This window comes from Hippopotamus amphibius, chromosome 5 (assembly GCF_030028045.1).
Source record: "Hippopotamus amphibius kiboko isolate mHipAmp2 chromosome 5, mHipAmp2.hap2, whole genome shotgun sequence".
Taxonomy (NCBI): domain Eukaryota; kingdom Metazoa; phylum Chordata; class Mammalia; order Artiodactyla; family Hippopotamidae; genus Hippopotamus; species Hippopotamus amphibius.
Genome location: NC_080190.1, coordinates 28931540 through 28944140, shown reverse-complemented (window position 1 = coordinate 28944140; position 12601 = coordinate 28931540). Strand labels below are relative to the sequence as shown.

The window sequence follows — 12601 nt, the reverse complement described above, 5'->3', positions numbered from 1 at the left end:
TCTTAAATATTTCCATCACTACAAATAGAAACTTTGTATGCATTTGCAGCCAGTTCCTACTCCCCCACACCCTGACTCCCAGTTCCTGGCAACCATTAATCTACTTTCTGCTTCTCTGGATTTGCCTATTCTGGATGGTTCGTATAAATGGAATCATACAACATGTGGCCTTTTGTGTCTGGCTTGTTTCACTTAACATACTGTTTTCTAGGATCTTCCCTATTGTAGCAGGATTTCCTTTTAATTCCTTTCTAAATAATATTCCATTGTATGGATATACCACATTTTATTTATCCGTTCATCAGATAATGGACATCTGAGTTGTTTCCACTTTTTGGCCATTATGAATAATATTGCTATGAACATTCATTCTGTTTTCTTATTTTATTTTTTAAAATTTATTTATTTAATTTTTCATTTATTGGCTGTATTGGGTCTTCATTGCTGCATGTGGGCTTTCTGTAATTGCAGAGAATGGGGGCCATTCTTCATTGCAGCGTGCGGGCTTCTTATTGCAGTAGCTTCTCTTGTTGCAGAGCATGGGCTTTAGGTGCAAGGGCGTCAGTAGTTGCACGTGGGCTCAGTAGTTGTGGCTCGCAGGCTCTAGAGCACAGGCTCCGTTATTGTGGTGCACGGGCTTAGTTACTCTGCGGCATATGTGATCTTCCCGGACCAGGGCTCGAACCCGTGTCCCCTGCATTGGCAGGCGGATTCTTAACCACTGCACCACAGAGAAGCCCTTAATAATTTTAAAATGGGGATGTTTCTATTAACTTTAGAGGATTGTTGTGAGTCTTAAATGAGATCAGTGTGGTGTGGTGCCTGGCACACAGTAGTTTCTCACTAAAACATTTATGTTTATCTCTGGTTTAGTTCCCTCAAGATAAGAGGCAAGAAAGAGACTCATTCAGGCTCAAACAACTTCCAAAGAAAGTTCTGGAACTTCCTGTGTAGAGGTGTAGTACCCCTGACTGGGTGGGTGGAGAGGAGAGAACTGGCAAGAGAGTAGAGCACTCTCTCATGTTTCTGCTTAGTGTTTACAAACAACCACCAACTTCATATCTCGCTTTGTCTTGAGTGGGCCTTTGTCCACCTGCCTGGAGCTCAGGCAAGGTTTTTCCCACAGAGATGTGCCTTCAACCAGCAGTCATGCTTCCAGGCGAACCCATAAAAGCAAGTTGAATCCAGCTCCTCCATCTTGATCAAGTCACTTAGCCTCGCTGAAATGTGGTTTCCTTGAATCCATAAAATGGGAATAATACTCATCTTGAAGAGTTGGTATAGAGTTTATAGTGTTTTCCATAACACTTACCACCATCTGGTTATCGTATTTGCTTCTTTGTTTATGTCTCACCCATTCTGGGGAATGTAAGCTCCGTGAGGACAGGAACTTTGTTTTGTTCACTGCTGTTTTCCAAATTCCAAGAACAGTGACTGACACATAGTAGGTACTCAATAAAATATTTGTTGAATAAGTGGGTTCTTTCATTCATTATTTACCCAGACGAGTATATTTTGTGGGTTGGGGCTGTACTCCACAGGGGGAAACAGAGATAAGTAAGCCATTCCCTTACTCCAAGGAGATCTCTTCAGGTTAAAGTAACAGACTTGGCCAAAGCAAATAGATTGCAATGAGATTTATTAAGCAGAATGTGACCCTCCACATTCTAGCATCTTGCCTGATAGAGACAGTCCCTCCCTGAAGGCCTGTCGAATCTGAAATAGACCAGAAATAGATCCCAAGTGATCCAACCTGTGCCCTTACCAGGGCTTGGCTCCTGGGAGGGAGCAGACCTTTCTCTACTAGAGAGGAGAAAGAGAGGAAGCAGAAAAAGGGAGTTTCCTTCTTCTCTCCTGGGCTCTAAGCCAGTCAGCCACAGGCAAAACTTTGAAAAGGCCTAATTTTGTCCTAGATATACTTCCTTGATCTTGGTCCCACCATACCCAGCCCCCACTGCCTTAAGCCCCTAGGCCTCCCTTCCAAGATTCCAAAAATAAGAAAATAACTCCTGCCCCTCACTACAATCCAAAGCTTTCTTGCTTGGAATAGCCAGCCCTGGGCTAGTTGCTAGGTGAAAGCAATCTGATTGAATTCATTCACATACTGTGGGAACTGCTTCTTGAGGCTCTATTTAAAAGGAAAAGGGGTATCTTGAGGCCTGGGCACCCCATCAGCAAGCTCCAAGCCAACTCCCTTGACCTGTGCCTGCCTTTTAGGAAGTCTTCCCTCCCTCAGTTTCTCTAAACAGGCTGAGTTGGGGTTGTTGCTGACTTTTTTGACAACATATAGCCAGTTGTTCATAGGCCTGTGTTTTAAAGGACAAGCCTGAACTCACCTGCCTGCCTCAGGGGCCTGAGCTCCATACCCGGGGAGTAGATGGTCTTCTAGTTTTTAATAAGCCAAACTTGAAGTTTGGAGTAAATCCTCTGGTTGACAGACAGGTGCTTCCCGGCTGAGCTCTAGGGGAGATTCTCCAGTAGCGCTGGGATGCCCCTTCCCCAGAGGCCTGGTGGGCTGGCCCCTTTGGCCCAATTCTAAGCGAGGCTGGGAAGAGGGCTCTGACCTCCACCTCTTTGGGACCATCAGTCTATCGGTCTCTGGGATTGCCGGTCTCCTATTCTTTTCCTTTCTCCTTTTAATTTAAGCCTCTGGTTCGCCTCGTCTCTCTCTTCCTGAACTACTTCTCTGAGCCTCCGTCTCAGTCCCTCCGTAGGAGTCCCTGGCTCCTACATCTGTCTTGACTCCCGGCCTCCCTCTCCCCTTCTCTGCCCCTCCCCCGCGCTGTCATTCACCCCTCTCCTCTCTGCGCACAGCCAATGGAGAGACCCGGCCGAAATTGCGAGGCTCGCTTGCACCGAGCTTTTTCGCCCGGTGATTGATGTCCCAGAGTCAACAGCGAGCGAGCAGCCGGAGAGGGGAAGGAGCAGCCGAAGAGGGGAAGAATACGGCGCCCCCTCTCTCCTTCCCCTCCCCCCACTTTAGCCCTTCTACGCACTTCACCTCCAAGTCTCCGCGCAGCCAGGAGCCGCTACCGCCTCCGCGCCGCTGCGCGCTGCCCCAGAGCCAAGCACAGCGAGTGCCACCGCCCAGACCCCCCCCCCCCGCGGGGCCGGGGTCGGGGGCCAGCATGGAGCACCTGGGTCCGCACCATCTCCACCCGGGCCACGCGGAGCCCATCAGCTTTGGCATCGACCAGATCCTCAACAGCCCGGACCAGGGCAGCTGCATGGGGCCCTCCTCTCGCCTCCAGGACGGAGAATACGGCCTTGGCTGTTTGGTTGGAGGCGCCTACCCTTACGGCGGCGGGGGCCCCGCGGCCGGGGCGGGGGCCGGGGGCGCGGGGGCCTATGGCGCTGGAGGCCCGAGCGGCCCCGGTGGCCCGGCGGGCGGCGGCGCCTGCAGCATGGGCCCGCTGGCTGGCTCCTACAACGTGAACATGGCCTTGGCGGGCGGCCCCGGTCCCGGCGGCGGCGGCGGCAGCGGGGCTGGCGGCGGCGGGGGGACGCTCAGCGCTGCAGGGGTGATACGAGTGCCCGCGCACAGGCCGCTAGCTGGAGCGGTGGCCCACCCTCAACCTCTGGCTACCGGTTTGCCCACCGTGCCCTCCGTGCCTGCTGTGCCGGGCGTCAACAACCTCACCGGCCTCACCTTCCCCTGGATGGAGAGTAACCGCAGATACACAAAGGACAGATTCACAGGTGAGTCCGGCCCGCGCGCGCCCCGCCTGGCCGCGGCCCGGGCTCTCCTCTACCCCTCCCCAGTCCTGTGGCTCCCCGCAGCCCCCTCTGCGCGCCTGGTCGCCCAGCTCCTCTTGGTGCTTCCCCCAAGTTCAGCCGCCCGCCACCTCTCTAAGCTCGCGGAATCGACTTGCTGGAAGAGTTCTCCCAGCCTGGGCCCCTCTCCGTCTCTCCCACAGGACCCCTGCTCTGAGAAGCTCACCCTGATCCCCTCTCGGAGTCCCTGGGCCCGGTCAGGCGGAGGGAAGGGGGATGTAGCTTCGGCACTACCTTCCGCCGGCATTTGGGGCTCGGGAATCTCGGAGAAAGGGGCGCGATGCGAACAAACTGTTTCTCCCGTCCCGGCAGACGTTCTCTGGCCGAGGCGGCGAGCCCCAGAATCAGACGTAAGGAAAAGAGGTTCCCCACCTCCCTTCCCCTACACACACACACACTTCGCACTCCGTGGTCCACTGCCCGTCGCGCTGCCGGAGCCGGTAGAGGCCCCAAGCCCGAGTAAAGCAGCAGAGCTGGCGGGCCCTTCTTCCCTGACCGCGGGCTCCGTTCGGGTCAGTGGCAGCTCGGGGCTGAGCCGCCCGCTTCATTTTCATTCTGTCCCGGCTCGGCGTCCTCCCCTCTGGGCCCAGCCTTGCTTCCTCCGGCGTGAATAATGCACCGGCCAGGCCCGTGATCGATTGGCAGCCGAAAGAACTCCTGGGACGATTACGCACTCGGCTGCGGCAGCCTGCCGCCCTCTCCGCCGCCTGCTCCGCGCCTTCCTCCGCTTGCCTCGGCTCCCTCGGCTCCCGCTTCCGTTCACGGCACTCAGCTCTCGCTCCTGCGCGGGCCCCTTTCCCCGGCCTCACTTCCCGCCGCCCCTAGCGTTCCCTGGATCCGAGACTACGATCCTCTCGCCGCCGGGCCAGGCCCCCAAGCCCGCCGGGAAGCAGCCACGAGTTGAGCCTGAATTCTCGGCCGGGCCTTAGAGAGAGGAAGCAGGAGGCACAGGCGGCTGCCGACCGACCACGACGTGGGGCTCCCATGGGGCTCGGGCTCCAGGGCCCAATGTTGGAAGGGGAATAGCAGTGAGACCATGGGCTAAGCCCCTGTTCCAGCTTTGGAACCTTGACCCAGACTCTGGGTCTGGCAAAGTGAGGTGGAGGGAGGCAGAAGAGCCATTCTGCTCTGGGCCTCCAGAAGGGCCCCAGTGCCCCAACCCGAGTCGTCTCAGGCCTGGGGGGGGGGGGGCAGTGCCTAGTGCCCCATCCCACTCCCCCCACCCAGGCCAGGCTAGTCTTAAAAGGCTCTGGTGGAACCAACACTACCACCCCCAGCCTGGAGCCCACTGGGCCTGGGGCTCTGGTGAAAATGTACTCCACATAGCCCACCTAGGGGAGCCACAGCCTGCCCTAATCTTGCTTCAGGTCTAAAGAAGGTTCTGAGGGAGCATATGGCTGTCACCCTATGCATCTGCCTGTGTGCCTGTGCTTGTGTGTGTCAGCTTGTCTGGGTGTATAGATCTATAATTTGCCCCTGTTGTATGTGAAGTGTGTGTGTATGTTGCTGTGTGATGGAGGCCTCAGGTCAGGACCCAGGATTCAGGGCCTGGACCAAGGATAGCCTCTTACTGTTGGGCAGCTTCTCTGAGGCTGGAGGCCTGGAGCTATGGGCCGGGGCGGGGCGGGGGGGGGGGGGGCTGCTACCTTTAGTTCGCCTCAGACATGCCCCTCAAGGAGACTGAGGCTGTGTCTGATGGGCACGTGGGAGCTCAGAGCTAGGGAGGCCTCCGTGGTGACGGCAGCGGCGTCGGCCTGGCAGGCGGGAGGGGGCCATTTCACGCTGCAGGCTTGTAGCTGGGGGTGGACGGGAGGACCACAGCCCTGCTCTTGGGGTCTAGCCGCTGCGCTCGCTGACTCGCGGGGTGTCGGGCCTGGGACTCCTCCTGACGCTCTGCCGCTTGCCTCTGCCGTCTGTCTGTCTCCCGCTCCAGTGGCCCTCTCACCCTTCACTGTAACACGCCGTATAGGTCACCCCTATCAGAATCGGACGCCCCCCAAGAAGAAGAAGCCGCGTACGTCCTTCACGCGCCTGCAGATCTGCGAATTGGAGAAGCGCTTCCACCGCCAGAAGTACCTGGCCTCGGCCGAGCGCGCCGCCCTTGCCAAGGCGCTCAAAATGACCGACGCGCAAGTCAAAACCTGGTTCCAGAACCGGCGGACAAAGTGGAGGTGAGCGCGCGGGGCGGGCGCGGCCGTGGGCGGCGCTGTCTCCGGCTCTGGGCCTCTCTTGGGGCGTTCAGACTCCCTTGTTCGCCAGTTTTCGATGGTTCCGGTTCGGAGGAGTGGGCTGCTCTGCTAGGCTCGCGGGGAGCGGGAACCAACCTGGCGGTTGACGAGGTAGGGCCGGAGAGCCCCAGCTGTTTTGCCTTCCGGCTTTCTAGCCCGGTGGCGCACACTCACTGCAGGTGTAGACGCGGCTGGTCTCCCCCGCTGCTTGGTGGAACGTCCGGGTTTGAGAGCAGCCTACGCAGTCCAGGCTTCCGAGATCAGTGAGACCTGAGGGACTTTTTGTTTGCACAAACTTAAAGACAGAGATGCCTCTTCTATCCCGGAGACTGGAGGCAGGATGGCACGCGCCCTGTTTCTGCGCCCCAGCCGGGGCTCCCGTTAGAGCGTCTGGGGCCCCAGACCGCGGGCCTGGGCCCTGCTGACTCGCTCCTCCCCAGATGCCTGGCCTGGGCGCAGCGGGTCCCGCACCCGGGAAGGGGAAAATCAATCTGCGCCGGCTGCGGCGGGGTTTTCAAGGGTCCCACTGAAAGGGGGATCAATCAGGAGCAGATGGGTGTATGTGTGTGAGTGAGAGAGAGAGAAAGAGAGAAACATTTTCTTCCGTCACACACCCACAACTACACTCACTTTTCCCCCCACACAGGCGCTTTCTCCGGTTGCACCCTCTTGCACCCCTGCACCCTCCCGCACATCTGGCCGGCGCGCTAAGTTCCACACAAGCCGGGAGTTTCTTGCTAGCTCAGGCCTCAGCGGGGAGAGCAAGAGAGTCTGGGTGAAGTCCCCGGCGCCGGCCAGGAGGGCCTGGGCCGAGAGGAAGGAATTGGAGTTTCCTCTTTTTCTGAATGAAGGCGAGGAATCTGCCCGAGATTCCGCCGCCGTGCCCACAAAGGAAGCCACTGCCCCGCGAGTCTGCTGCTCCCCCCACATTCCTGCCGCTGGGGAAGGGGTGGGAGACGCAGCTCCAGACCTCTGGAAAGCTAAGGAGAGTGCAAGGACTGGGGGGTGGGGTGGGGTGGAGGGGGTGGACCTACTTGCGTTCCCAAGGCCCACCCGGAGCTGCAGCCTAGGGGAGGGGAGGGAGTCAGGCAAGCCCTTGGGGTCGGGGCACAGAGAAAAATAGAGAGCAGCAGGCAGAGAGAAACTGACACACAAGGTGGGGGGCAAAGATGAACACCCCACCCAAGGAGAAAAGGAAAAAACAGCCCGAAGAATTCTTATGTATAATAAAGGAAAGAAATAGATGACTAAAACCTTCATCTTCGTTTCAAACAAATTCCCTTAAATTCTGAGAGAAGGAAGAGGGTGGGGTGAGCGAAAACAAGAGAAAAAGATACAAAACCTAAAGGAAGAGAAATATTTTGAAATGCAGGGAAGAAGGGAAGACGAGAAAGAGAGCAGAAAAGGCAAGAAGGGGCGGCGAGAAAGAGGCCGGCGGCCGCCGCTGGGAGAGGCGCTCGCCGGCTTCGCGCGGCTTCATCGATCGCCTACAAATTGCTTTTGGAGGCCCCGGGGACTCCCATTAGGTCTGTCCACCTTAGAGACAGACGTTTGATCTCAGTTGACGGGGTGGAGGGGAGGCATTAAATGGAATAAGTGAGTCATCGCCTCCCTGGACCGCCTCGGAGGAAGCCGGCGGGTCCAGCGGGAATCCCAGCACGGCACAGGGCTCGGCGCAGGAGGTCGGAAGCCTGGGAGAGGCTCGCGGAGAGAAGGGGGAGAAGAGAGGTCCGTCAGGGCAGCTCATATCCACTGGTTCTTGCCTTTGCCCTGGACTGGTGGGGAGGGTGAGGCCCCTCAGGCTTGGGAAGGCTCCTGGTTTTCCTCGGGTCTGGGGAGAGGAGAAATGCCATCCCAGCCCTGATGGCGCCTTCCAGAGTCGTGAGGGTGTGGGCCCTGCCCGGAGCCGGGAAGCCCCAGCTGCTTGGGCCTAGGGGATTGCCCCACAGCTCCCCCAGGATGTCCCCCAATTTACTTTTGTGGCTTCCCATCTTTGTCGGAGTCAGGACCCTCAAGATAGGGTAATGTATTCAAGGGGCCCAAGCTGGAATTGGGGGCCGCAGTGCTCGCTCAGGCTCTATCCCGGGAGCGCACCCGAAGCGTCGGTAATGGCTTGTCCCCGGTGCAGGCGGCAGACTGCGGAGGAGCGTGAGGCCGAGAGGCAGCAGGCGAACCGCATCCTCCTGCAGCTGCAGCAAGAGGCCTTCCAGAAGAGCCTGGCGCAGCCGCTGCCCGCCGACCCGCTATGCGTGCACAACTCCTCGCTCTTCGCCCTGCAGAACCTGCAGCCGTGGTCTGACGACTCGACCAAGATCACCAGTGTCACGTCCGTGGCGTCGGCCTGCGAGTGAGCCTGCCTGCTCCGCCCCGTGAGACCCGGGCCCAGCCAAGTGGTTGGTCTCGAGGCCTCAGAGCCGGGACTCTCGCCGGCCATCCCCCAGCAGACTGCACGCAGCAGGGGAACGCCGCGAGCCTCCGCACCGGCCCGCGCGCTCACGCAGACGCTGTTCTCTTTTTGGTGGAAAAGAAGAAAAGAACGCGCAGGAAAGGGAAGCGCGGCCGCCTCCCAGATGCCTGTGCGCTCCCGTGCCTGCTCGAACTGTCCTCCGTTTGCGTCTATTTTATTTTATTCTGATTTTTAACGTGGGACTGAGAGAGGCAGGAGAGGTGGTAGAAGAAGAGCTTCTGGGGTCTCTAGAGGGCAGCATGGGCTGTCATTTGAACTTGCCCTGGGGAGAGCACTCTGTTTTCCACTTTCCATCATACACGGACATCCATAGGGCCGCACAGAGGTGATTTCACTGTCCTTCCTGGTGTCACACCACGGTCACACGCAGTGGACCTGTGGCAGAGTGTCACGTGCACACAGAGCCGCAGCCTTCACACCCTTGACCCTTACTATCAGGGATGACCCAGATTCATTCTCAGCAGCATGGCACGTCTCATAAACACAAGGCCATGGTCATACGGTCACACACCTCACACACAACAGCCACAACCGCATCACTTGGCCTGTCAGACCCCCATCACATACCCTAGCCACACCCAGGTACACAAAGGCAGATTTCCACATAAACTCAGTCTATTTCTCTAGATCCTGTTTATGGGGGGGGGGGGTTTAAGTTATGCACTTACAAGGTGTTTTCTGTGTAACCTTTTTATAAAGTGCTTGTGTAATTTATGTGAAAAAATAATAAAACCCTCCAGATCTGGAGTCAAGGCTGCCTGCTCCTTGCTGAGCCCAGCACCTTGCTGCTACTTGGGTTTGGTGTGAGCTGGTGCAGCCAGGGCAGCACCTGGTACCTAAATTTGAGGGACATCTTGGGGCCAGGACCTACAAGCTTTAGAGAGAGGAAAGAAGGAGGGGGAGAAACGGAGGGAAGGCAGCGCTGAGGAAAGGTGGGAGAGCCGGGGTCTCCTGGGACAGCTAGTGTTCGAGATTTGTCTTTGGGTGTGACAGTTATGTGTGTGCATTGTGTGTTTGTGATGGTGTAGGCAATCAGGATGTTACTGAAAATGAATGTAAGTGTTCAAGTATGTAATTTTGTTTGCAATTGTGTGTGCTTATTCTGCTTAAGTTGCAAATCGAAACTACCATTATACATATGAACTTGCAGTGGTGTGTGACCATGTGCGAATGTGACTTTTTGGATAGTTGTATAGTCACCCACTGGTGTCTGTGATTGTGAATGAATCATGTGGTAACGTTTGTGAGAGTACATATTAGCTTCTCGATGTGAATATATTTTTGTGTTGTGTGTGAATGTTTGTCACTGTGTATCATCTCTACTTGTATGAATGTAATCATGTGTGAGGTGTGTATTTTACTGTATATACTTGTATGGGACAGTATATAATTGGCGGAGTGAATTAATGGGGAGTATGGGTCATTGTGGGTGACTGTCCCTACGGGTAAGTGTGTGTGGTGTTGTGTGAGTGGGTGTAATTTTGTGCTGCTGGTGTACATGGTGGGGGCCTAAGGTGGAGTGTGCAGATACATTGTGGGGGTATCAATATCTGCTAGGAGTTTGGGAATTCTAGGCCCTTACCCAGCAAGCTGCAGAGACTGGGGCACACCTTCAGTAATTGGGCCAGGATCCTCTGTGGTGCTCCAAAGGAGACTTCCCAGCACTAGCCTGGCCTAGGAGGGATCTGAAAAACTGACTTCCCAGGGACCTTCAGGGAGACCCCAGACCACTCCAGCAGGGACAACAGCCACAGTACACAACACTCCCCATAACACTGAGTCCCCCACCTACTAGACAAATCTCAGGATACACAAAACTGACTGGAGCCTGCTTTTCTGGAAGAAGCTAGGTGGTGGAGGCTTTGGGGAACATGCCATCCTGGGGTAATGGACTAGGGGCATAGGGGGCTCTTCCTTGGGTTGGGAAAGAGAATTTTGTGGCTAAAAACTAGAAAAGAGTGGGGTGTGCAGCTTGTTCATGTATGTAGAGCTGTGTGCACCCACACTGGGGTTGAGTAGGGGCGAGTTATAGATACCATCAGAGGCCTCATCCTGGCCCAGAGTGCCATCCTGGATCTTCCATATGACATGGGGACAAAGCACAGCAACCTCCAACCCAAGGAGGCCCACGGGGAAATTTGGCTGAGTCAGGAAAGGGCAGTGTTTGTCCACCTCTCATCCGTGGCCCCCTTGGAGCAGGATCTGGGCTAGGGAGGAGGATTCTTGGTCTAAAGGACTTCCAGGGTGGAGGTGCTAGCCCACCCCCCCAGGCCCACCCAGTGACCAGGCCAGGCCGTGACAGCGTGTTGGTCGTGGGAAGAAAGTTCTGTCCTCAGCGTCAGGTCTGCAGCGGGTCTCCCGCCTGCACTGGCTGCCGCATCCAGTACTGGGACAAGAAAAATCCGGAATTGGCCTCCTAGAACTGCAGAATTCGGCTCCTTCCGTCTGGGCAGGTCTGGCTGTCTCTCCCTTCCCCCCGCCGCGACTGGAGCTGCCCAGCCCGAACCTTCTTCGTTCCGTGCGGTCTCTCTCCTCCATTTGTGTCTTTAAGAGGCACTTTCAGTGCCTGCTGGTTGCAGTGCTCCAGAGTTGCCGACTCCACAGGAGGCGGGGGTCTTCCTCTCACCTCCCAATCCCTAGGACCCCTCAAGGGGCTGAGCTCCCGAAGTCTCCTGGATATTTTCTGGCCGCAGACTGTCCAGCTGAGGAGCTGAGGCAGGAATGGGAAGTGGCTGCCCGGCCCAAACTGAAGCCCCAAACCGGCTCCGAAGTCCGACTCTTCACCACCACCCCTCCGCCCCTCCTCTTGCAAGACAAAAGCGAGCAAAATGAGGCAGGGCACTTCCTCCCCAAATACCTCCTACCTTCCCTGGTCTTCGCAAACAGCTGGGGTCACACTCAAAACATCGCGGGCCAAGGCCTCTCCGCCCCGCTGCTCTCGGACCCTGTCCGGCTTGTCTGGGACTCGCGGGGAGCTGGGCTTCCGCACGCCAGGATCCCGGGCGCCCATCGCGGGAGGCCTCCCGGCTCCCGCGCGCCTGCTGCCGGCGCTCGCCGGCGCCCGGGGCGCGCACACTCCCGGAGCCCCTCCCACGCTCCCGGAACCCTCCTGGAAGCCGGGCCGAGGCGTCGCAGAGGGTGGCGGCAGACCCCCGGGGCACGGGGGCCCTGCCAGCTGAGGGCCGGCGCGCGACTCCCCTCTCTCCGCCGGAAATTCGTTGGGACCGAATCTCGCCAAATCCCGCGTCAGCCGAGGGCCGCGGCTAGGACCAGGCCGGGATGGCGGCGGGGCCCCGCACACCCCGTCCCGAGGGGACGCAGGCTGGAAGGGAGGGGGCTGCCAGGGTCACAGTCAGGGCCAACTACCCACAGCAGAAAGCTCACGACTCCCGGGTCTGCCACTGCCCCTGCTGGGAATGGTCTCTGTTCAAAAATAGAAAAGGAACAAATTAATGGTGTGCAGAGGTGCGGAGAGAGAAGAGGAGTTAACGAACTTGCCTTTCTGCTCGCTTCTTTTCTTGGCTTGAGTGAGCCGACTGCACTGACCAAATTCCCGGCCGAGTGAGCCCGGATCTCCCGCTCAGACCTGGCACAGCCCAGCGTGGTGGCTGACCGGGTGGTGGCCTTTGGGGCTCCAAAACCCATGCAGGGCTGGGGTCCTAGCAGTCCCTGTACCGTGCCGCATGGCACACAGAAAATCTGGCTCAACCTGTTAACTATAATAGGGGCTTTGTGTGGCCGGATCTGTGCTTGGGGGCTGTGTGGGCATGGCCTGAGCACTGCGTTGTGAAGCCCCCACTGTGGTGGCAGGTGTGGGGTTTGCCCTGGGCCCAGGGCTCATATAGGCATCCTGTTTGTGGTGTGAGTGACTTATAGGTAGGCAGGTCAGTTCCAGGTGTATGACACAATTAAGCAGGGACCTCCAGGCTGTGCAGAACTGGAGCAGCTGGGACTCAGAGGCCATGCTGGAAGGCAGGGTGGAGCTGTGGCCCCAGAGCTTCCCTGAGGGCCCCTCAGGCGAGAGGCTGGAGGAAACCCCCCCTTCTGCTCTGTTCCTCCTGCTCCACTCACACACACACCCCAACACACACTCATGCACGCATGCATACACACTTCTCACTCCCTCTCACAG

The 12601-nt window shown here is 57.5% G+C and overlaps 1 protein-coding gene across 1 annotated transcript; it reads left to right on the top strand.

Annotated features, from left to right (window-relative positions):
* The first annotated feature begins 3110 nt into the window (after nt 1-3110).
* TLX1 (T cell leukemia homeobox 1) lies at nt 3111-9418 on the top strand. Its single transcript, XM_057736131.1, has 3 exons — nt 3111-3699; nt 5744-5945; nt 8131-9418. Exons 1-3 carry the CDS (start codon nt 3129-3131, stop codon nt 8351-8353), a joined length of 996 nt encoding a protein of 331 aa, XP_057592114.1. The 5' UTR covers nt 3111-3128; the 3' UTR covers nt 8354-9418.
* Nucleotides 9419-12601: the final 3183 nt, after the last annotated feature.

What these genes read in the sequence shown, in the direction of transcription:
- TLX1 (XM_057736131.1), top strand. Translation starts at nt 3,129, where the DNA reads ATGGAGCACCTGGGTCCGCACCATCTCCACCCGGGCCACGCGGAGCCC. An exon ending in CACAAAGGACAGATTCACAG is followed by an intron (nt 3,700 to 5,743) that starts GTGAGTCCGGCC and finishes CACGCCGTATAG; the next exon opens with GTCACCCCTATCAGAATCGG. An exon ending in AACCGGCGGACAAAGTGGAG is followed by an intron (nt 5,946 to 8,130) that starts GTGAGCGCGCGG and finishes TCCCCGGTGCAG; the next exon opens with GCGGCAGACTGCGGAGGAGC.